The sequence below is a fragment of the Periplaneta americana genome, chromosome 12, assembly GCF_040183065.1.
Source record: "Periplaneta americana isolate PAMFEO1 chromosome 12, P.americana_PAMFEO1_priV1, whole genome shotgun sequence".
Lineage (NCBI taxonomy): Eukaryota > Metazoa > Arthropoda > Insecta > Blattodea > Blattidae > Periplaneta > Periplaneta americana.
The window spans coordinates 166,719,197-166,745,683 of record NC_091128.1 but is presented as its reverse complement, the minus strand read 5'-3'; the positions used below and the strand labels follow the sequence as shown (position 1 = coordinate 166,745,683).

At 33.8% G+C, this 26,487-nt stretch overlaps 1 protein-coding gene across 1 annotated transcript in view; it reads left to right on the top strand.

Annotated features, from left to right (window-relative positions):
• Nucleotides 1–20,299, top strand: part of LOC138711155 (venom dipeptidyl peptidase 4-like) — a 38,291-nt gene extending 17,992 nt beyond the window's left edge. Inside the window, exons 7-11 of the mRNA XM_069842508.1 lie at nucleotides 2,479–2,873; nucleotides 8,233–8,477; nucleotides 12,614–13,213; nucleotides 15,140–15,512; nucleotides 20,005–20,299. Coding sequence (XP_069698609.1) covers nucleotides 2,479–2,873; nucleotides 8,233–8,477; nucleotides 12,614–13,213; nucleotides 15,140–15,512; nucleotides 20,005–20,097 — 1,706 coding nt within the window. The 3' untranslated portion in view covers nucleotides 20,098–20,299. The remainder of the gene's footprint in view (nucleotides 1–2,478; nucleotides 2,874–8,232; nucleotides 8,478–12,613; nucleotides 13,214–15,139; nucleotides 15,513–20,004) is intronic.
• Nucleotides 20,300–26,487: the final 6,188 nt, after the last annotated feature.

The following is a 26,487-nucleotide window of genomic DNA, read 5'->3' as shown; positions in this document are numbered from 1 at the left end:
GTATTAATGTTTTACTTGCGACATCATCAGATAGCATATTTTATACATTCATAACATAATAACCTTTGTTTTTGTGTACCATTGATATCAATGAAGTTAAAAACTTAAAAATAAATATACAAAATTTAATATAAACTTACACGTCTTCATTATCTAAACTAAATTAAAAATTCTTATGAATAATGTCATGTTGATATATTAAAATACGAAGACTTGTTTACAATTCATGTTTGACTGTTGTGTCATATGAAATTTATTGTGAGTGTATCGATGTATGTGAGCTTAATATACTCACAATAAAATTAATATGACACAATAGTGAAACATGAATTGTAAACAAGTCTTCATATTTTAATATATCAACATGATATTATTCACAATAATTTTGAATTTAGTTTAAATAATGAAGACTTTTAATTTTATATTAGACTTTGCATATTTATTTTTAAGTTTTTAACTATATTGATATCAATGGTACACAAAAACAAAGGTTATTATATTATGAATATATAAAATATGGTACCTGATGTTATTGCAAGTAAAAGCTACCAAAACGTTAATACCAACAATTAAATATGTAGTATAAAAGTTTTATACCTTATGTATAGGCTAACATATTAAGGCGATGCGCTGCTGAAATTTCTAAAAATCAACATTTTTTTAGCTAAAGATTTTAGTTTTCTTCTGAATATGCATATGAATATCATAATCACACATTGTAAATTTTAATCTTTTTTCATAAACATTAAAAAAAATATTAAACTATTTTTTTTTAATTTTATTAGTGAAAATCCTACTTCTATAAGACTTATAATTAATTTTTTTTTTCCTTAAAGGTAACACTGCATGTTGTGCAGTGGAGCATTAGTAATGCCCTACTTTAATTTGTTCATTTGTAAAAAGAAATATAGTTTCTTCAATGTTCAAACATTAATAAAAATACAATACTTTTTACGTATAATTCTCTAGCAATAAATTTATGTTTTTTATTTTTAATTTAGTTGGTTATTTAACGACGCTGTATCAACTACTAGGTTATTTAGCGTCGATGAGATTGGTGATAGCGAGATGATATTTGGCGAGATGAGGCCGAGGATTCGCCATAGATTACCTTGCATTCACATTACGGATGGGGAAAACCTCGGAAAAAACCCAACCAGGTAGTCAGCCCAAGCGAGGATCGAACCCGCGCCCGAACGCAACTTCAGACCTGCAGGCAAGCGCCTTAACCGACTGAGCCACGCCGGTGGCCAAAAAATCTATGTTGAATACAGTCAATCAAATGCTCCATTTCACAACAGAGATATTAATAAATATGTATGCCGAGTTTCATCACTCTAGCTTTAACCACTGAGAAGTAAAATCAATACTTGTCATTGAAAACGTAGAATTTTTTTTGAGATAATTAAATTTAAAGTTTTGGTTAAACATAATTCGTATATTAACACTTATAAATAAAAAATCGTACATTTTCAGCGCGAAAATACAAAGAATGGTAAAATTTGCCAAAATTCGACTATTTTCAGTAGCGCATCCCCTTAAGTCATTGACGGAACAACATTAAATCCATATATTGTATTTCAAAGACTTATCTGAAAAACTTCTTCAAAATGAACTGCAAAATTAGTACAATTTTTACTACTACTGGGTGTTCATTTCAAAGTGTGTCATGACGTCACTGTTGTGAGTCAGCGATTTGAAGCGAGTTTCAGCTTTTATGTCAGAGAAGTTGCCTATCAATCAAGGCGTTCAATCTGAACTTGAGAACGTGTACGGTATAACTTGAACGTCGTAGCAACAGATGGCGGTCTGTACGGTCTGTGTACTACCATAACCTCTTTCGAACTGTGTTTTGCGCTGCCAAGTCGTACGCAGGGTATTTGTTATCATCGGTTGCGTATCACAACATTCCACAACACAAATCAAATGCTCCGTGTCCATGTTGACTGTCGAAGTTAATGTCAACAAATACGTAAGTAATCGTCTTAACCCTCTCCACATATCCCGACAGTAAGAAAAAAAACTCACCTCAGTACGTGTTTCTAAATAGTTCACATTCCTGCCACTACCGGCATTACCGTACGTATCGGTAAGTAAGTACTCTTCAGAATGAACGCCGTACTTGCTAGGCAACTTCTTTGGCAGATAAGTAATACACCTCTGCGGAAGTGTAGGAAGATTGAATTCTCTAGGCTCATCGGCTAGCCACATGACGGCATACAGCGAGCAATGACACACTTTGAACTGAATACCCAGTAGTGCTACTACTACAACTAGTACTACATATGAGCCAAGAAGACTACGAAAAATGACTCTGAAGAAGATTGTGGATATGAAATGAGATTTGAAGAGGCGATGAGGGCTATATCTCAGCGACTGTTGTATTATTATTATTATTATTATTATTATTATTATTATTATTATTATTATTATTATTATTAGCCTACCCGTAATTTGCCCACGTACCCACTATTCCAGAGGAGGTGCTGGGGTCCGGGTCGGCCCTGTGGTTCTCCCCCAACGGGGCGTCCCTGGCCTTCGCGTCCTTCAACGACACGGAGGTGCGCACGGCATCCTACGTGCACTACGGCGAGCCCGGCAGCCTGGACTCCCAGTACTCCAGCACGGTCAGCATCCGCTACCCCAAGCCGGGCACCGCCAACCCGCGCGTCGGGCTGTACGTGGCGGACCTGACGCTCGCCGGGGCGCGCCTGGTGGAGATGCCGGCCCCCGTCGACGTGGTCTCTTCGGAGCACATCCTGTACGGGGCCGTGTGGGCCAACGACTACGAGGTGTCCGCCGTGTGGACTAACCGCGTGCAGAACCTGGGACAACTGCAGGTGTGCGTGGCCGCCACTGGAGTCTGCCAGCCGGTGAGTTGGTAGTCGTACCTCGGCAGCACAAGGTGACTGTGCGAGATCGCGTTTATAGTCTCCATGGCCATGTGCATCAACATCGGTTAACGTAAACAACGGTTAAAATTGAGGACCGTTTTTGCAAAACTTGCAAACTGAAAAAAAACTAAATTTTACAGGAGATACAAAAAACTGAATGGAGACAAGTAGGTTATAGGTGCAACCATCACACTTTGACACACTACAATGAAGAGAAATAATTAAATTTTACTAAGATAACTTTAACATCGTGTAGAGGCCTGATTTATGTTAACAAATCCACCAAAATCTCAATTTTGCAAATTTTGCAGTTAGCAAGTTATGCCATCTAACTCCTGATTAAGCATTTTTACGGTGCATCAACCACGATTAGGACGTAAACAGGAGATAAACCACGGTAATCTCTAACCGGCAATATTCGAGTGGTTAAAGGAAATAACCGGTGATCAGTGGATCTAGTAAAACAAAATGGCGGCCAGATCTGGTGACCATGTGTATCAACATCGGTTAACGTAACCAACGGTTAAAATTGAGGACCGTTTTTGCAAAACTTGCAAACTGAAAAAACTAAATTTTACAGGAGATACAAAAAACTGAATGGAGACAAGTAGGTTATAGGTGCAACCATCACACATTTGACACACTACAATGAAGAGAAATAATTAAATTTTACTAAGATAACTTTAACATCGTGTAGAGGCCTGATTTTTGTTAACAAATCCACCAAAATCTCAATTTTGAAAATTTTGCAGTTAGCAAGTTTTGCCATCTAACTCCTGGTTAAGCATTTTTACGGTGCATCAACCACGATTAGGACGTAAACAGGAGATTAATCACGGTAATCTCTAACCGGCAATATTCGAGTGGTTAAAGGAGATAACCAGTGATCAGTGGATCTAGTAAAACAAAATGGCGGCTAGGCCCACAACTGATTATTTCGAAGACGATTATTATTGTCCAGTAGTGACAAAAAAAACCGGACCGACTCTTGTAGCTGATTTCAGAGCCTTGTTCACCCCAGAGCACGATAGACTGGTAACTAAGACTTTCGTAGTTCGAATCCTGCCTGGGAAGGAAACTTTTTTTTGTTCCTTATTCAAATTTATTCCCAATACTTTTCGATTGCTGGTAGAATTCATGTTCTGGGAATAATAAGTTAATTAAGTAGTAAAGTATCGTTACAATCGAAAAGTATTAGGGATAAATTTGAATAAGGAACAAAAAAAGTTCCTTTTTCAGGGAGGATTCGAACCACAAAAGTTTTAGGGCCATATTCATAGATATTCTTAGCGTGGGCTTCCGGCGGATGATCAGCGAACTAACTTTTTTCGTATTCATAAACCAGTGTTAGCGATATGATATGATATGATATGATATGATATGATATGATATGATATGAATCCTGTACAAGTAACCAGTCGAATCAGAAAAAGTAATCAGGCTAGTTTAGCACGCTCGTAGCGCGGGCTAGCGAAATGTCTATTAATAGCATCCTTAGTTACCAGTCTATCGTGCTCTGGAGTGAACAAGGCTCTGAAATCAGCTACAAGGATCGGTCCGTTTTTTTTTTGCCACTCCTGTACTTGGATAGCATAGGAATGATGGCAAGCTTGAAGTTTCATTAGTGCAAAGAGAGAATTCTTACTATAATCTTTTCGCTGTAAGAAAAATCCTAATGTAAACAATAGCACGTGACTGAAGTGAGGCTTCATTGGCCACTTTTTGGCGCCATAGATTCTCAGTACGTGTTCCCGCCCACTGTTGTACATTCTGTTTCATGTTAAACATTTCCCGTTACTCGTCGAGTAGGCCTAACCTCACTACTATGCATTCATTTGCTTAGGAAACATTTACTTTATAATTACTGTAATTAAAACTCACATAACTTATTATATACATTTGAGACTATTTCTTTTTCTCCGCTTTTGAGAGGGTTTCCACTCTTATGTTTAATAACCGCACACACCGAGGATGCAGAAGCCATACTTCAGTACCACGTGCTTACAGGAACAACTACGAGCTCGAGTGACGGCAGCTTGTTACAAGAACAGACTACCTCGGTATTACTGTTTGTATTCATCCGCGTTCATAGTACATAACAAAATATAAAAGTAGCTTTTCTTTTACATAGCGTTTTACATATGAGTGAAGTTATAGGTTTCATCGTATTTAACAATTAGAATTCATTTTTTTATTTTCAAATAATACAACGTTATGGTTTTCAAGTGCGGAACTATATTTTCTTACGTCGTGTGAGTATTTCGACTGGGAGCCAATCATGGGTATGACAGCAACGTGCTTATGTTTACATTAGGATTCTTCTTACAGCGAAAACAGTATAGGAATTAGGTGACAGAAAATTTCAGGAGAGATTTCGTTTATCGAAATCTACAGTGTCATTTCTGCTGCAAAAAAAAAAAAAAAAAAAAAAAAATGGATCATTTGGAATAACCCGCATACAGTCCTATTTCTCCGCTTCCTTAATTTCAAAGAACTCAGCTTGAATGACAAATATTAATTTATAATCAAAGTTTAATGTCTTTTAAATACCCTGTGCACCAGAGCTTTAAAAATGGCGCCACAGTATCTGACGAGAGCCATAAATAACGTTATATTATAATATGTAATATATTTTTCACACATCAAGGAGTATTCTTGAAAGACGAAAATTTGAAAATTTACTAGTTTTTCACCATATTTAACTATCCTCCCCACTCCCCACTGTACAAGTAGTTTAGCAAATTATTGCACTGTATTTCGAAACGTTTTTCGTGAGGCATAAGATGAATTTGAGGTATTCAGAAACACCTAACTTAATCATATCGAATCCATCTATTTTTAGTTTTTGAGCTATGTGATGATAAAACACGTTTTAAGTTGATCATTAAATATCTCTGTGTTGTCTGCTTGCTGTTTACTTTATTTTCGCCTATTTATATATAAAATAGGCAGGGACTTTGTTGCAATTCAGTTTCATGCACTCCTTCTTTGCCATGATGTTTTTACCTCACATACTTATCAAGGCTAGGCACCTCCACCTTCCCTCCAGTTACTTTCATGGGTGCGTCTGAAGGAACGAAGAACAATACATTCACTATCTCTTCTATTTAGAATCATGCATACTTCTACTCCGAATTATCTCTTATCGCGCTTTCAATTTCTTACAACTCTTCGAAACCGACATCAAGCACTTCTTTCTATCCCTCATCATAGAACGTCTCTAAACTCATCCTCCTACACTGTAGAAATACCTCGTCTCTGGAATTCGCTACCTAATGATGTCAGGGACTGCCGGACTTTATCACAATTCAAAATTAAATTGGAAAATTTTGTCTTGTTTAATGATTTTTAGATATTGCTAGAAGTGTTGATTTGTGTTTTTTTTTACTCCAGATTAAAATCGCAAGTTTCTTGTTTATGTTAGTTAATTAGGATACAATTAATTATACTTAATCACTCATTTAAAGTTTGTGTGACTGCAACCTGTGTATATTTTTGTGTGACTTTACTTCGTTTATAGTGTTTTTTTTCCTTTTTATTTCTGTTATTGTATTTGTATTCCTGGTGTTGTGGAAGAGAAGGCCTGATGGCCTTAACTACACCAGAATAAATAAATAAATAAATAAATAAATAAATAAATAAATAAATAAATAAATAAATAAATAAATAAATAAATAAAACTCTAAGGGCCGATTGTATAAACCATTTAATCTTAGATCAGAGGCTAAATTGATCCTCATTCTAGCTGAACTTGGAATTTTGTGTTGTATAAAGTCTAATCTGAGATTAATTTGTCTCAAGCTAAAGTCAACTTTGACTGAAGAAATTTCTCCGATTAAGTTAGATGCTCCAAGTTCAGTTATTTCTTTTCTGTTTGAAATATACGAGTGACAGATTGCGCAAATAAAATATCCATTATTATTATTATTAATAGATATGGTAGGTACATTTATAGGGTAAATTAGGGTCTGTTGGACAGTCGGGCATGTTGAACACTTTGTACTTTAACGTGTTACTTCGCCACTTGTGGGCACCACATTCTGCTAGAAGTCAATGACGGAAGTAGCCCCACTCGTGGCTACTTCCGTCATTGACTTCTAGCAGAATGTGGTGCCCACAAGTGGCGAAGTAACACGTTAAAGTACAAAGTGTTCAACATGCCCGACTGTCCAACAGACCCTCTTTTACCCTATATATATATATATATATATATATATATTTTTTCAATTTCTTGCTTTAATACACAAACAATCTTATATTTTATAAGGCTCTATCGTGTTCAGCAGTATCAAATAACATAACCTATAATTATATTATGTTTATAACAACCATTAATTATTAATGGATATGATAGGTACATTCATAAATTTTCAATTAACTGTATTACTAAACGAAAATTGTCGTTTTATAAAGCTTTATCATGTTTAACAGTATCAAACACCATAACATGATACCAATTTGGAGAACATTCAACCTTCTTCTTATTGTCCGCCATTATTTACATTACACAAAACAAACCAGTGTCTCCAACAAAGTGTACGGAAAGTCGCCAAAAAGTAGTTGTAAAGTCGCTAGATTTCTCATTATCAACAAAGAAAGATTAAACTTACTACTAGGCACTTGGTCAGTAATTGAGACTCGTTCAGACATGGTTTCTTGTAAATAGTTCTTTTAATCTATCACAAAATATCTCAATATCCGGTAATTTCATCACTATAGAATTTTGTTATTGTAGGTTTAATTTGTAATTTAGTAAATACAAAAATATTCTTTGTTCTTAACTTCTATGATAAAATGTTTAGCTTTCATTAATCAGGTATTCTTGTCGTACTTCAATTTTTATTGTAATTGTAATTGTAAATTTAATATTAATTGTAATCTTATTGTTCATGTTATAGTTGTAACACCTGGTAGAGGGGCAGAGAAGGCCTGACGGCCTTATCTCTACCAGGTTAAATAAATAAATCTATACTAATCTATTAAATTTTGTCACTATGGGATGCTAAAAAGGTCGCTAAATCCCTATTTAAGCAATATAAAAGTTAAAAGAAATTGGTGTTGAAAAAGAGTTAAAGTCGCTAAATTAGCAACACTGAACAAACCTGTACAACATGGCCCGCGCATCACATATTTCACCTGTTTATGCGATGTTGCCAAATCCTTTTCACGTGAACTTAAGATTGCATTTGAACCAAGGTAATTTGATCGCAGAAAAGTTTTATACAATAGAAGAAGTGTCTGAACTCGGCTCACTTTTCGATCTTCGATCAAAGTTGATCTTTAGTAAGGGAGTTTTATACAATTGGGCCTAAAGGAATCACTGCATTTCTCCTTTCAGACATACCAGATGTCAGAGTCCTCAGGATGGCTCGACGTCGTGCTTCCAACTTTCGACGCTACTGGCGCTCGAGTAGTGTCAGTGCTGCCACAGCCTCAAGGTGGAGGCGCTGGGAACTACGCACAAGTTACGTTGTTCACCCGCAAGGTATCGTTACGAGATACCATGGCAACGGGAACTGCGCTCAGCTGGGGTCGCTCTGTCGTCACATACATCTACGGCTGGGACAAAATCAATGACATCATGTGAGTTCAATGTTTTCTCTCATTTTGGGACAAGTGATCAACGAGCTTTGGAGCTCACTAAACAATGCAATTAGTCTCAATACACATTTGTCCATTTTCTTAATTTACAAGCTTTCTAAGACGGTCATCTTGCGTGCGGGTACAGAAATTTCTTCATAAAGCAAGACCACAAACTGTTAAACCGTAACAGAAGTCAGTGTTGCCGAATCTTGTAGGAAGAGAAAATGTTGTTTCTTCTATAAAATTTATGTGTCACCCGAGCTGTGGCCTGTGAGGGACTGGGTAGCGATTCCTGTAGATTGGAGTATTTCAGTACAAAAGTTTACTTCGATATTTCTAGGCTTTCAGTGTTCAGAATGAAATAAAAATTAGCATGGTTATACAATAAATCATTCTGATTTCAGTGGTACAAAATAAAACTACTGTAATTAGTTTCTTATCCTAGTGCAAAAAAAGGTCTAAACTATAACCTGTTTTCCCACTTTGTTAAATGTATTTCATTCTTCAGGTGCACATTACTAAATACAATCTTCAATCACATGTCTTGTAATTTTTTAAGTTATCGAGTAATATATATTGCAAATTCTAAAGCAAAATTTAATTAAATATTACACCCTTAATGAGGCAGAAAAAAATTAAACACTGATTAATATTTTTGCCATTTTTTCAATGCATATACAGGGTGATTCATGAGGAGTTATCGCCACTTACCGGATCTTATTTCCGAAGACATTGTGATCAAAAAAGTCATATAAACACGGGTCAGAGTTACACTAATTTGAAGTTGTTTGTAGAATATTTTTTTTGTTTAGTTTTAAGGGTAAATAAAATGTTTTATTTTCGCTGGCAGAGTTAAGACTATAAGGCCTTCTCTTCCACTCATCCAGCCTTAATCAATGCAATTGTGACATAAATATTTAAATTATGAATTTTACACTACACTTAAAAGATTCTCCAGCAATATTCCTCAGTTAAGTTTTAACGACTAGCACATGTTTATTTAAATTGAAATAAAACCTATAAGAAAAAGTAATAACTTAATTTATAAGCTAATGTAATTCAATTTAGTCTATATGCAATATGTAAAGAATTATAAATAAATTGAGATAGCTAGTTGGTTAAAATGATGAGAATTAATTTAGTAGAAGTTTACTAAATCTATGTTATAGGCAGTAGCGGCTGTGGTCAAAATAATGAGTGTGCTACAATCTCTATATCGGCCTACTGTATAAACTTATATGCATTTATCTTAATTTGAGACTCGCCTAGTGACGAAATATGGAGTTCCTTCCTACTGCAGAACTTGTCAATTACCCTGGTGTTAAACGTTAAATCCCTCCATCCTGGACATTATACTCTTTTCTATTGACAGTATTGCAAGAGCAGTGAGGCGATCCTGGGACATAGTGTTCCTTAAAAACGTTTTTATGCGTTTCAAGCAAGAAAAACATATTTTTGCCTCAGCAGTGGTCATTGGTGTTGTAACCAAAATATTTAACAACTCCGTTACTTCACAGAATGGATCCCGTGAATTGTTGGAGACTATGTTTTGTAACAATTGAACAGCCATCTATATTTCGGAAGTCGGATCTTCCGTATAGAACTCCAAGTTGTGTCTTTAACATTCTTTTGTTCAGTACAGTATAGCTGTTGACAGCAACTTCAAGTTCGCGTTCAGGAAAATTCGCTGTTTAACAATTTTGTTGCGTCTAGGTAGCTTAAAGATTGGAAACGATGAGTAGTTTCCTGAATTATACGGTTACATACCTCCTTGGCATCAATTTTCTGGGATTCCGTCGCTTGCTGATTGATTCAGGAGGAATCTAAAAAAAACTGGTACATGGCAGCAGCAGTCGAACATTTGAATTACCAAATACATTGTACATAGTTCCGAGTTCCTCCACAAACAAGCATTCTTTCCTTACGCTTTTACTTTTGCAATCTCCAAGCTGTGTTGTGCTGAAGCTGACTACAGCACTTCCCCGCGTAAAAATAGCCAATCAGAGCAGTTATTTCAGCTTCGCACATGCGCATTAACTGTCTACATTCTCATGTAAGTTTTGAGTAGCACAACGAACCCCCTGAGGCACCAAAGAGCGAAGAGCGAAGACTAAACACTGTATAACGCATCATGAACATAACGGGAAATTGTCAAATGGCAGATCAAATACTATGGTATTGCAAACACTTTATTTGAGCAAAAATTATCATTGTGCTGTAGCACATAAGGACGGGCCGCCCCTGGTTATAGGGAGCAAAATATAAATCTAAAATATATTGATATAATGAGAACATTAATGCAATGAGATTTTGCTAGTAGAGGTTTTGTATTCTATTTAGAAAAATTAATGGTAATAAGAATGAACAGATGTTGGTTTCATTGTAAGTAACAAGAATGTTACAAATCGAGATTTAGCTATTCAGAAGTATCATTTCTTTAATTTTCTAGTATTCTGAAGCTAAAGATTTGTTGTGAATCCCTTAGTTGCTTCGTACAGATTTTTTTTTTCAATTTCTATCTAAAATTATTACATTATTCTTGCGGATTTATCACAACAATTGTTGCAAATCACGCGCCTTCTAGCCACTTGATTTTTACAATTTAATTTTGCATCTTAATGTACACTACAGTCTCAAAGAATTTACAAGAGTGGCGTGACTTATAACAATGATAAGAGCGTAAGAAAAATGTAATTTTGTAGTTAAAAAAAATCTGTAGGAAGCAACTATGGAATTCACAACACATTTCTATCTTCAGATTACTAGCTAATTATAGAAATGATACTTTGAATAGTTCATTCTCTAGCTCTAATATTCTTTTACCCTTAAAACTAAAGAAAAATAGATATTTTACAAACAACTTCAAATTATTGCAACACTCAAAATATTGAAAATAAGACCCATGTTTATATAGCATTTTTTTGCTCAAAATGTCTTCTGAAATATGCTTCGTAAGAGTGGCGGTAACTTGTCGTGAATCACCCTGTATACTTTTCCATGTTATGTGAGTGATATTCATGAACTCGTGGGCATGTTTTGTAAAACACATGCTGCAGAAAATACTGTAACAATTTCATGTAAATAAATTCAGTAGTTTCAGAAATAATGCTCTTAAGTTTGAAAAATATCAACTTATGGAAAGTTGCATTAAAAAAGATATGTATGAATTACATGCAAAACCAAATTTAAAGAAGTCATTTAATTGTTGTTTATTGTTAGTAAAATAACATGTACAAAAATACAATCTTAGTTCTTCCCTGAAGGAGTAAAAACTCGTGCTCAGGGAGATATCTAAACACAAAGATAAACACAAACAAAGATAATTATTTGACACAAAGTGGGTCAAGAAAAAAATTACAGGAATAAATTAAATTTAAAAATACAATTTCAATTTTAACAATTTAAGTCATACAAATACATATACATATTAAATCAATATATATTCTTTAAAAATTAAATTCCTAACGCTATTTTTGAAATTTCTGATACTAAAATTTTCCAAATTTGGGTATTTATCAATTATTTTATTGCATAACCTTGGTCCAAAGTAGGTACCATGGCTCAGAGCTGTGCTTGTGAAACACTTTGGTTCCTCTAGTCGCATAAAATCGGATCTTTTAGTTCCATATTTATGATGATACAATTTGAATTTATTACGATTTTTATGTATGAAGATTAATAAGGCAATATAATAAATCTGTTTAATTTTCAAAACATTAAAATCAGTGAACAAAAGCTCGGATTATCTGCAGTTACCTTCCCTACAATATATATATTCTTTTCAAGTGTAAGTTTTATACTTTCTTTTTTAAACATAACATGAAAAATCACTACCTACTCCCCTTAAAAAAAACTGTCTCTATGTCTTGTCTATCATTGCTCCACATGTGTCGATGCATGTCTCATTATCCAGTGCGAAAATAGAAGTAATCGTCAGTTGAGGAGCGGAAGGATTTTGCGTTATGTTTGTTGACATGTGGAGTGTTCTTGTGTGGAATGAGGATTAGTTCAATTTATAATTCGATGATCACTTTCACAGAGGTCCGACTAGCAGCTTGCGGCGTAGAAACCCGTGTGTATTTACTGGTATTTTCTTTCATAATTTCACATTCTAATGTGATACATTTTCCCAACAGCTACTATCAATCAACAGCTGAAGACTTGCCAGCACAACGCCATGTTTACTCAGTACCGGCAGATGGGAGCACCGGTCCCACATGCCTATCATGTAACGTGCTGACTACAGATGGCAATGCCTGTCGTTACGCTTTCGCATCATTTAGTTTGGACATGAGCCACATGGCGCTGACGTGCGCAGGCCCTGATATTCCTCATGTCTCCATCTACCGTTCGGGAAGCGATTCGGCTCTGGCGCTCTGGGAAGACAACAGAGAGCTGAGGAGTAAGATCGGTGGTCGACAATTGCCAAAGATTGTGGACACGGAAGTGCCGGTGGCCGGTGGATTCACGGCCAAAGTGAGGCTATACCTGCCTCCTGGGGCCGAAACGAGTGGCTTGAAGTACCCCATGCTGGTGTACGTGTATGGAGGACCTAATTCGGCACAGATCACGGACGCCTTCACGGTGGGCTGGGGTGCCTATCTGACAACGAACCGCAGCATCATCTACGCCATGATCGACGGGAGAGGTTCTGGCATGAAAGGAGATGACATAAAGTTCAGCATCTACAGACGTCTGGGGACCGTGGAGGTCATCGACCAGATAAACGTCACCAAGTGAGTATAATGCACTTCATATTTTTCTTTCTAAAGGGTTTTATTTACATAAGTTTTGCTTTAATGAGTTTAAATCATAAACAAGTAACATAGAAAGACTTCCAACTACAAAAAAGAGTAATTAGAATAATAGTGAGTGTCAAACCTAGGGTATCGTGTACGATCATTTTCAAAAACTACAAATAATGCCCATAACTTGACAGTATATTTTTTCATTAATAATCTTCCTTGTACGTAATCGTGAAATTTTTTTAACTAATTCAACAGTTCGTAGCATAAATACGCGTCAAAAATGACTTTCATACTCCACCAGCAAGTCTATCGTGCTATCAAAAAGGAATGCGTTATATGACAGTAACAATTTTTAATAGCCTGCCTCTGGATATAAAAAATCAAACTCAAAACATAAGATTATTTAGAGCTAAGTTAAAGAAGTACCTAATTTCTCACGCCTTCTATTCTGTAGGTGAATTTATGGCAATCAACAACGTTGCATTTAATATTTCTGTGTTGTATTAAGCACTGATACTAAAACTTTGTGTTTACTAGTAGATTATATTGTAAAACCCATCTAGACTGTGACTATAATTTCTTAAATATTTTATTGTACTATTAAGAATTTTTGTTTGTTTGACATGTTCCATATTTTAGCTGTGAAGCGATGTACGAATACCATGGAATGTAAATACAATACAATACAATACAATACAAAACAATACAATACAACTCAATGTAGATACTTTCGAGGGATATGAACTTTATAAGCGAATGTTGCAACCAATGGTGGCAAAAATCTTAATTATATTTCATGTTAGAAAGTCCGATCGGTATTTCAGGCATCTATTATACCAATAATAATATTATTATTAGTAGTATTTTTAATTTTACTCCCCAAAAGAAGTAATGTTTTATGAAAACATACCAGCACAATATGAAAAATATTTTGTTAAAGTATGAAATTCATTTTGGAAAGATATGAAAATTTGAAATGAATTGTCTTCATTTCTGAACCATTTTAGAGCAGATTTATATCATTATTTACAAAATAAGCCTTTAGATAATTATAGTTCTATTTATTTATCGATACGATAACACTGACGTTCAAAACTAATCGATAAATTGTTAGTGTAAGTGTGGATTCTTTAGTTATTACTTCTATGAATAGATGGCTAAGATAATAGTCACTGTTGCTGAATTTGGCTGAAAACCGCTGATATTGTCTATTAGATGCTTCATCTACATAATAATTTTCCCTAACACTTTTAACGGCTCCCAATAATGGTGCCATCTATTGAGAACCAGCGGAACTCTTTCAAAGTTTGTCAATTTTTCATTTCTTTGGTTCTGACTTATCCCGTGGTTGGAAAGTTCGCTTACACGATCATAAAATTGTAAGGCGGATGCCTTTGAACGTCAGTGTACAATAGGCTGTTGAAAGTACAAATAACAGATGTTCAAGTTGTAAGTAAGCCACATAAGATTCCTGACTTTAAAACCTGACTCTGTGACTATTCTCTTAGGGGTAGACTGAAGCAAAGAGTGTAGAAAACGAACAAAAGAAAAAAGTGAAATCGATTCAGCAATAATGATGATGTAGGCCTAATGTTACAATCTTTATTTTTTGGGGTTATTTTACGACGCTGTATCAACATCTAGGTTATTTAGCGTCTGAATGATATGAAGGTGATAATGCCTGTGAAATGAGTCCGGGGTCCAGCACCGAAAGTTACCTAGCATTTGCTCGTATTGGGTTGAGGGAAAACCCCGGAAAAAACCTCAACCAGGTAACTTGCCCCGACCGGGATTCGAACCCGGGCCACCTGGTTTCGCGGCCAGACGCGCTGACCGTTACTCCACAGATGTGGACTGATGTAATGTTACAATCTGGTGACCGTATATCAAGAGTTGTCATGTGTTCACTTGCAGGATGCTGCAGGACACATACCCATACATCGACAGCCAGAATACGGCGATCTGGGGCTGGAGCTACGGCGGGTACGCCACGGCCATGTCTCTTGCCCGCGATACGGGGGGTGTCTTCAAGTGTGGGGCTTCCGTAGCGCCCGTGACGAGCTGGATCTACTACGACTCCATCTACACGGAGCGCTACATGGGCCAGCCACGGTCCGACGATAATTTGTACGGCTACAATGACGGTGACGTCACGCGGCTCGTGGAGGGGTTTAGGCACAAGCAGTTCTACCTTCTGCATGGCAACGCGGACGATAACGTGCACTACCTGCAGGCCATGGTGCTCAGCAAGGCGCTGGAGCGGGCCACCATCCTCTTCAGACAACAGGTACGCGTATCATTATATAGCGGCCAGCCAGCAACGGCAACGACAGAATGCAAGAAGGGTCGAATTGACGCCCTCAACAAAAAAGACTGTCGTATCACAATACGTGAACTGTGTGATGCAGGAAGCATCGAAAAACCAACTTTTATAGCCATAACTAAGGAGCTTGCTTAGAGAAAGGTTATCCACATTCTCACAGCACGCTTTAAGCTTTCTTGGTGGAGTCGCTGCCATGCTTTTTCCTCTCTTTGACATCTATGCTAATAATAAATCTGTAGCCAAAATTTTTTGGTAATTTTCGATTTTCCAAAAATAATTGGTGTTAACATGTATAATTAACCATCCTGAAACCGAAAATTGCTTTTTTGAAATTTTTGTTTGTATGTCTGTCTGTCTGTCTCGATGTTTGTTACCTTTTCACGCGATAATGGCTGAACAGATTTCGATGAAAATTGGAATATAAATTAAGTCCGTTGTAACTTAGATTTTAGGCTATATGGCATTCAAAATACATTATTTAAAAGGAGGGTTATAAGGGGGCCTGAATTAAATAAATCGAAATATCTCACTTATTATTGATTTTTGTGAAAACTCTTACATAATAAAAGTTTCTTTAAAAATGATTTCCGATAAGTTTTATTCTATGCAACATTTTGATAGGACTGATATTTAAGGATATACAAGACTTTTAAAATAACAATACAATACATTTTCACCGCCGCCTCAGATTATAGCGTTGTTGTTCCTACAGTAACTCCTATGTGCAAAATATAAAATTTTTGAGTAGGAAGAAAAAACACATTTATTCATTCCATGGCAATGGTACATAGGAGATCGTGAATTCTTACATTTTCGAAAGAAAGAAATATAATTACATATCACTATATATGCTGTATCACTATTTAAATTATTTGAAGGGTTCAGAACCATAGTGGGCCAAGCTCCATTTATTGAAGACGTAGAAAACAAGGGTTAAAATTAAGTTATTACCATAATTCAATTGAAACATATAGCAAGTAATATAAAGTATACACATTAAATCTAAATGATGTCAATCTTCATTAAACTATGGATGCATGTAATAACAATTAAGTAACATGTTAAAGGAATTGTCATTGCACCAAATGAGTGGTCTCTGGATCAAAATGATGGCATTTTAATTATTTAAATACAATTTAAATTAAGTAACATATTAAACGATTTATCCTTCTATCAAACACGAATGTTCCCTGGATCAAACGTCCTATTTTAATTATGTAATTACTTTATATTTATTTCTAACGGGTGCAGCGGAGCGCACGGGTACGGCTAGTTATTGTAATAAAAATCTAAACACGAAAGAAATTAATTAAAATGTGAAATAGTATTTTTATCGATTACCCGCTTGAGTTATCACATCCGAGTATGTTGTATTTATTTACACTTATCTGACTATAGTCTTGAATTATAACCAAAACGAAACACATAAAATAACTATTATGTATTAATATAATACTGATATTAATTAATTATTAGCAAGTTCGAATTTCACTACCTCCCAGTAATCGGCTCAGGAATTTAGAACAATTTGAATTTTCAGAATTTGCACTACCGACAACAGCTGATCCTGCTGCCAACATAACAGTTAGAAAATCACTACCAGTTGTAGTATTTCTCAGTATCAAAATTCGAAACGAAGTTGTCAAAAGAAAATTCAACCTTCAATGTAGAAATTCACCATAATCCACTAGCGTAATGTATAGTCGCGACGCTGTTATTCCCGGCGTGGCTCCTCCTCTTTGCTTACGTCTTAGGAAGTGAAGTCTCTATAAAGTCTAGGTAGGCAGCGTCGTTCGCCATTTTTGTTCCTTCGTTGCCGAGCTACCAGACGAGGAATCTATTTGCCACACCGTTAAACATTATGATGTCGTAGCTCCTATGATAATAAATCAAACGCACTGTAATTCAGAAAATAATTGAGCGGAAAATAACGTCTTCGTGTGCTTTCTTCGAACGCCAACGGAAGAGCTAAAATGGCGGGCGATTATATTAAGTATTTATCGAGCCTTAAGAAATGAATAACGTCTTCATCAGCGAATCACAAGACGCACACGTTTAAATGTAGCCGACCTGCAACGTGATTGTCTGGCGAAAATAAGAGCTACGGGACTATAGTAACGGGGGAAAAACGGTTAGGTTTCACCCTTAGAGTATTAAGTAAACTGACCCGGACTATACGAAATCATTGTAACAAATTCCAGTTTATATTAATACAGCCTAATATCACTTCTAACAAACAATTCTGACCAAGTAAAACTTGTGTGAACTAAAATAAATTATGATAAAAAAATGCGTTTACCAAAAATAGTAGACGAACGAAACCAACAGTGGACATAGTTTCAGTGACCAAAAGTGACATGTGTGGTTTGGGTGATCACAAAAATTGGTTACCTCAGCGTTTTTGTTACCCAACTGTCTGGGGATCTTTGTAAGTTCTTAGAAAGGTACACAAGTTATCCTACTCCTATAGAGTCTACTTTAATGGCACACTAAAAGTGACAACTTTTTTCCTAATCATTTTTTCAACCAAATTTTGAAAGCATGTTTACTATGTAAAGGACTAACAAAATCCAAATTTTTAACTCCAAACTGTTTTTATTTTCTTAATTTTTTCTATTTTTTTTTAAATATTTTCAAATCCAAGTTTTTAGTAGAAGATCTTAATTTTTATTTTTTTTTGTTACGTTCAGGAGACATAGAGAAACATTTCTAGGTATTAATTTCATGAAATATCTCATGTATTCATTTAAAAAAAAATTGTGAAATTTTAAATATGTTATTTTTTCTACGATTCATGAAAAAAAAAATAATAAAATAAACTAGCAGCATTTCTTAAAAAATAAATGCACAGAAACGTACAGCTACCTCATAAATAGGCCTACTTGCAGTAAAAATTTCATCCAGATTGATTAATATTTGGTATAAAAAATTTGTGTTGAATCAAGAAAAATAAACTTACGGAGAAATGGGTTTGAAAGTAAAACGAATATTTACGTAACACATACCTATTAAAATTCTCCTCCGCTACATTCATCTAGTAACTTCAGGGTGCCAACTTTAGAACAAAAAGTTACAACATTCGTAATCAGAAATTTGTAAAATAGAATTCTTTCATGAAAAAAATAATTTTGCAGCTCTTTTAATGCCACGCCCCCTTACAGCCTTAGTTTAAAAACATTTTTAAACATATTTGTAATCAGAATTGAACTGAATCCATTTGAGGTATGAAAATATACATCTTAAAGACGTAAAATAGTCAATACAAATAAAAAAAAAAAATTCATGATTTTCAGTGGAACCTCCTCTTAAGGGAATTAATATTCATAAAAAGAATTTCATTGAACATATTTAATTTCTTCTGCATCATATTTCCAAGTTTTTATGTCATATTTTGGTATCTTTAGGACGTAAGTTTATGCATATTTCAAGAGTTTTTATTTATTTATTTTATTTCTACTCTTTCAGGGGCGAGCTAAGGTTTTTCTGTTTATTTATATTTTATGTTACAATTATTAGCAATTAAATAAATAAATAGATAAATAAATAAATAAATAAATAAATAAATAAATAAATGTATAAATAAATAAGTAAATAAATAAATAAGTAAGTAAATAAGTAAATAAATAAGTAAGAAAGTAAATAAATAAATAAATGAATGAATGAATAAATAAATACATAAATAAGTAAATAAGTAAATAAGTAAGTAAGTAAATGAGTAAGTAAGTAAATAAATGAATGAATGAATGAATGAATGAATAAATAAATAAATAAATAAATAAGTAACTAAATATATAAATAAGTAAATAAATTATTGAATGAATTAAATAAATAAATAAATAAGTAAATAAATGATTGAATGAATGAATGAATAAATAAATAAATGAATAAATAAATAAATAAATAAATAAATAAATAAATAAATAAATAAATAAATAAATAAGTAAGTAAATAGGTAAATAAATAAATAATAAATAAATAAATAAATGAATGAATGAATGAGTAAGTAAATAAATAAGTAAATAAATAAATAAATAAATAAGTAAATAAGTAACTAAATAAATAAGTAAATAAATGAATGAATAAATAAATAAATAAATAAGTAAATGAATGATTGAATGAATGAATGAATGAATAAATAAATAAATAAATAAATAAATAAATGAATAAATAAATAAATAAGTAAATAAATAAATAAATAAATAAGTAAATAATAAATAAATAAATAAATGAATGAGTAAGTAAATAAATAAATAAATAGATAAATAAATAAATAAATAAATAAATAAATAAATAAATAAATAAATAAATAAATAAATAAATAAATAAGTAAATAAGTAACTAAATAAATAAATAAGTAAATAAATGATTGAATGAATAATAATTAAATAAATAAGTAAATAAATGATTGAATGAATGAATGAATAAATAAATAAATAAATATGTTTGGATGTTGCAGAGCTACCCAGACGAGAACCACAACCTTGGAAGTGTGCTGCTGCATGTTTACGGGTCCATGGACCAGTTCTGGACTCAGTGTTTTAACAGCTAGCTGACTGATGGGCGTAATTAATGTGAGAAAAAAACCAAACGTAACAGTTCCTTGAATCGTGCGTGTGCGCAATGTTCCTAGAACTCCCACCTTTAGGAAGTAATTTATTGATAATAAATGAAGGTCACGTTGTAATTATATACAACAAACAATTTATATTTGTATACGTATCGTGATTTAATAAACATATTTTACATATAAAGTTCACGCTTTTTCTTCATTTCCAACAAAACCTTCTGCAAGTTTAAAGCGAAGACAAGAAACTTCTCGCCTGAAGCTGTGATTATAAATAATTTTATTTCTAGATTCAACGAAAATCATTTCAGAGATATTTCTTAGATCTGTGGGTTTTAACACATCTAATTTCTTCTGTTATGTAACATTGTGAGACATGATATCTCTACTGGTTCAGATAAGACAATAGTAATATGCGTTACAAGAGCGGTAGTTGAAGTTTTCATGTTAGAGGAAAAGTTTGAAAAAGCGAAACGTAGTTGAGCTTTTTTAATTTCCGAGAATTGAAAGAAAACATACCGTTCGTGTATCGTACATTATTTTGTGCGAAGATCGTTTATTACATACCTGAAAGAGGAATTTCTAATTAGTTGCAATGAAATCTCCATCTTGGTTTCTGTTGAATGACGGCAAATTCGGAAAACAAAAATATCTATCTTCAACATTGTTGCTTTAAAATGTTTTCTGTGTTTACTATACTCCAGCAGGCCGTGATATACGTCTGTCTTTTTTTCCCCCAGTCTATAAATGCGAACTTAAAACAAACGGCTTCCTTAATATTACATGTATCACGAATGCAGTAACTTTAGTGGAGTTGTAGAGTTTACTTAATTTTTGCAAATATTTAAAAACAATAATTAATAGTGCAATTTAGGTGAAATTGCAGTGGTAAGTTTCCAATTTATGATTATTACTATATTGAACGTCTCTAAAAATTATATGTTAAAAGCCTAAAGCAGTAAAATCAATATGTCACTTAAGCGGTAAGAAGAGGGAAATTGTTGTGTGTGTTAGGTTGGGAATACTGAATGCGGAATTTTAGACTTTCCGCGGATTGGTTTTGTGCGGAAACCAAGCAAATATGCACGATCTCGCACAAAATAAGTTTGCTTTAGACTGTACAAAAATCACTTTAAAATATTTCTCACATTTAACTTTAAAGTGTTTCACCACTCCCAGCCTTGCATAACAGTCTCTGAAACGTTCTGCAAATATCTGTACATTGCAACTGATTCAGAGTGGACAAGATGTGTTTGCTTTCGATTCTACAAAAATCACTTTAAAATATTTCTCACATTTAACTTTAAAGTGTTTCACCACTCCCAGTCTTGCATAACAGTCTCTGAAACGTTCTGCAAATATCTGTACATTGCAACTGATTCAGAGTGGACAAGATGTGTTTGCTTTCGATTCTACAAAAATCACTTTAAAATATTTCTCACATTTAACTTTAAAGTGTTTCACCACTCCCAGCCTTGCATAATAGTCTCTGAAACGTTCTGCAAATATCTGTACGCCGCAACTGATTCAGAGTGGACAAGATGTGTTTGCTTTCGATTCTACAAAAACCACTTTAAAATATTTCTCACATTTAACTTTAAAGTGTTTCACCACTCCCAGCCTTGCATAATAGTCTCTGAAACGTTCTGCAAATATCTGTACGCCGCAACTGATTCAGAGTGGACAAGATGTGTTTGCTTTCGATTCTACAAAAATCACTTTAAAATATTTCTCACATTTAACTTTAAAGTGTTTCACCACTCCCAGCCTTGCATAACAGTCTCTGAAACGTTCTGCAAATATCTGTACGCCGCAACTGATTCAGAGTGGACAAGATGTGTTTGCTTTCGATTCTATAAAAATCACTTTAAAATATTTCTCACATTTAACTTTAAAGTGTTTCACCACTCCCAGTCTTGCATAACAGTCTCTGAAACGTTCTGCAAATATCTGTACATTGCAACTGATTCAGAGTGGACAAGATGTGTTTGCTTTCGATTCTATAAAAATCACTTTAAAATATTTCTCACATTTAACTTTAAAGTGTTTCACCACTCCCAGCCTTGCATAACAGTCTCTGAAACGTTCTGCAAATATCTGTACGCCGCAACTGATTCAGAGTGGACAAGATGTGTTTGCTTTCGATTCTACAAAAACCACTTAAAAATATTTCTCACATTTAACTTTAAAGTGTTTCACCACTCTCAGCCTTGCACAACAATCTCTGAGACGTTCTGAAAATATCTGTACATTGCAACTGATTCAGAGTGGACAAGATGTGTTTGCTTTCGATTCTACAATTAATTACGCAGATGTTTGGCAATCTTGTCATCAGTAGGCACTTTCCAACAATGTGGCCTCCGCGATCTCCAGATTTCAACCCGGCCGACATTTGATTGTGGGGTTACCTTAAAGAACGAGTTTTCCTGACACATCCAACAACCCTACTGCAACTGAAAGATGCCATCTCGCAAGAAATTGCCAATATTTCAAGACATTATCTTCAAAATGCTGTGCATGGTGTCGCAGACAGATTGCTGTACGTTGAACAAGAGAACGGCGGACATCTTCCCAATGTTTTGTAAACCCCGTTATTTGCCCAACACTGTAATGTTTTTGTTTTTTCCCTATCTCATGTATTATAATATTTATAGCGGTTTAATATTTGAACTGATTTTTGAAATACGCCATATATATTAAGTTTCTGTCATCACAAAATTAGTCACATGTTAAGAACATGTTCTTCTTTTTCGGAGAAGAGAATTCAGCGACACACGTACTTAGTAGATTCAGATTCAAGAATTTGTAGAACAGTTTGGAATTCTGAGAAATACGAAGAAGAAGGAAGCATACTATCTACAATACATTGGGCATAATGTGCTTGGAAATTTACTGTAAATCAAAATAAACACGTAACTTATTATACTACAATTGTATTTCTGACTTGTAACAATATGGGTGTGACGAATAATTACAAATTAATGCAATTGCTATGACGAATTTGCAACTGGTGACCATCAGGTTACTAATTTGCTATTTGGAACTAGTGACTAGATGACTAGTCATTATATGTGACCAGAAAGAAGATGGCAGGTATACCGTGACTACTTACAGACGTGGACAAATTATTAACAAAATTGACGATTTTTATGATAATTCTGTTTACAAAATTTGACTTTTCAATTTAGACTACAGTTGACAATTTTACATATTTCTATCATTACAGTAGATAGAAATATGCAAAAATGTCAACTGTAGTTTAAATTGAAGAGTCAAATTTTGTAAAAATATAAAATAAAATCTTCATATTTTGCTAATAATTTGTAAATATGCAAAAATATCAAATGTAGTCCAAATTGAAGAGTCAAATTTTGTAAAAATATAAAATAAAAATCTTCAGTTTTGCTAATAATTTGGAAATACCCAAAATGTAAACTGTAGTCCAAATTGAAGAGTCAAATTCTGTAAAAATATATAATAAAAATCTTCAGTTTTGCTAATAATTTGGAAATACCCAAAATGTAAACTGTAGTCCAAATTGAAGAGTCAAATTCTGTAAAAATATATAATAAAAATCTTCAGTTTTGCTAATAATTTGGAAATACCCAAAATGTAAACTGTAGTCCAAATTGAAGAGTCAAATTCTGTAAAAATATAAAATAAAAATCTTCAGTTTTGCTAATAATTTGGAAATACCCAAAATGTAAACTGTAGTCCAAATTGAAGAGTCAAATTCTGTAAAAATATAAAATAAAAATCTTCAGTTTTGCTAATAATTTGGAAATACCCAAAATGTAAACTGTAGTCCAAATTGAAGAGTCAAATTCTGTAAAAATATATAATAAAAATCTTCAGTTTTGCTAATAATTTGGAAATACCCAAAATGTAAACTGTAGTCCAAATTGAAGAGTCAAATTCTGTAAAAATATAAAATAAAAATCTTCAGTTTTGCTAATAATTTGGAAATACCCAAAATGTAAACTGTAGTCCAAATTGAAGAGTCAAATTCTGTAAAAATATATAATAAAAATCTTCAGTTTTGCTAATAATTTGTAAATATGCAAAAATATCAAATGTAGTCCAAATTGAAGAGTCAAATTTTGTAAAAAATATACAATACAAATCTTCAATTTTGCTAATAATTTGTAAATATGCAAAAATATCAAATGTAGTCCAAATTGAAGAGTCAAATTCTGTAAAAATATATAATAAAAATCTTCAGTTTTGCTAATAATTTGTAAATATGCAAAAATATAAAATGTAGTCCAAATTGAAGAGTCAAATTTTGTAAAAAATATACAATAAAAATCTTCAATTTTGCTAATAATTTCGAAATACGCAAAAATGTCAACTGTAGTCTAAACTGAAGAATCATATTTTGTAAAAATATGTAATAAAAATCTTCAATTTTGCTAATAATTTGCCCACGTCTGTATAACTGTGATGAAGAGACCTGTGACGAAATCCCCTGATCACAACTTAATCACAGATTTTATGTTCCCAATTCTCCGTGGTGATACATGCGGTGATATACCGGGTGTCTTAAAGGTTATTATTCAAATTAAGATGATGTAAAGAACAGTACTGATATTGATGAACTGTCCATACGTCAACGGTTATCCTAAAAGAATAAACATGACGAACTTGAATTACTGAGCGCTGTTCGAAAGTGTGTCAAAGACATCGCCACCTAGCTTGTGACAGCAGAGGGTGGACAACTTCTTGAATAGCTTTGCTGCTAATGCAGCAAGACAAATACAGGCGGGACCATCCATGGGGCTTACACATCACTCAATACTGCAGACTGTTCTATTTTTACATCTGCTCGATAATTTAATATGCAAAGCATCACGGTATTAATGTTCTTGCAATGATGGTGGAGTTGATTTGATTGTGAAAAGAAGCCAGAAGTCTAGCTTGTTTACCAATCTTAGTCTGTCGCAGCCAGATTCTCTCAATTATTATTCTATTTCTTTTAAAATAATATATTTCTTAAGGGGCATATTCACTTCTGGAAGTCGGAAAAACTTTTACTTTGTTGTTGTTGTTGAATGGTCTTTACTCAATAGTAATGATGAAAAAAAAATATTTCTAATACTTTTCGAGTTATAACCTAAAACGAGAGATGTGTCAACTGACTTGGCCGTTTAACCCTTTGCAGCATAGTGGTTGTTCATAAGAAAGACAGTTTTATTTCTATTTTCTACAGTTATATCAAAATCCCTATAATGGAATAGTGGCAGTTCAGAGTGACCATTTTTTTAAAATGTGTGCAGAATTATATTTTGGAAAAGGAAATTGTACCAGAACAATGGATGGAGTCCATAGTCGTACCTATTTTTAAGGGAGACAAGACTAACTGTAGTAACTTTCGAGGAATATCACTTTTGCTGACGTCGTACAAAATTTTGTTCAATATTCTTTTGAGAAGATTAACTCCATATGTAGATGAAATTATTGGGGATCATCAGTGTGGTTTTAGGCGTAATAGATCGACTATTGATCAGATATTTTGTATTCGACAGATATTGGAGAAAAAAGGGAAGTATAAGGGTACAGTACCAGTACATCAGTTATTCATAGATTTCAAAAAGACATATGACTCGGTTAAGAGAGAAGTTTTATATGACATTCTTATTGAATTTGGTATTCCCAAGAAACTAGTTCGATTAATTAAAATGTGTTCCAGTGAAACATATAGCACAGTCCGTATAGGCCAGTTTCTATCTGATGCTTTTCCAATTCACTGCGGGCTAAAGCAAGGAGATGCACTACTTTTTAACTTCGCTCTATAATGTGCCATTAGGAAAATTCAGGATAACAGACAGAGTTTGGAATTGAACAGGTTACATCAGCTGCTTGTCTAAGAGGATGACGTGAATATGTTAGGAGAAAATCCACAAACGATTAGGGAAAACACGGAAATTTTACTTCAAGCAAGTAAAGCGATAAATTTGGAAGTAAACCCCGAAAAGACAAAGTATATGGTTATGTCTCGTGACCAGAATATTGTACGAAATGAAAACATAAAAATTGGATATTTATCCTTCGAAGAAGTGGAAAAATTCAATATCTTGGAGCAACAGTAACAAATATAAATGACACTCGGGAGGAAATTAAACGCAGAGAGTTATATTACCGGTTGTTCTGTATGGATGTGAAACTTGAACTCTCACTTTGAGAGAGGAACAGAGATTAAGGGTGTTTGAGAATAAGGTTCTTAGGAAAATATTTGGGGCTAAGAGGGATGAAGTTACAGGAGAATGGAGAAAGTTACACAACACAGAACTGCACGCATTGTATTCTTCACCTGACATAATTAGGAACATTAAATCCAGACGTTTGAGATGGGAAGGGCATGTAGAACGTATGGGC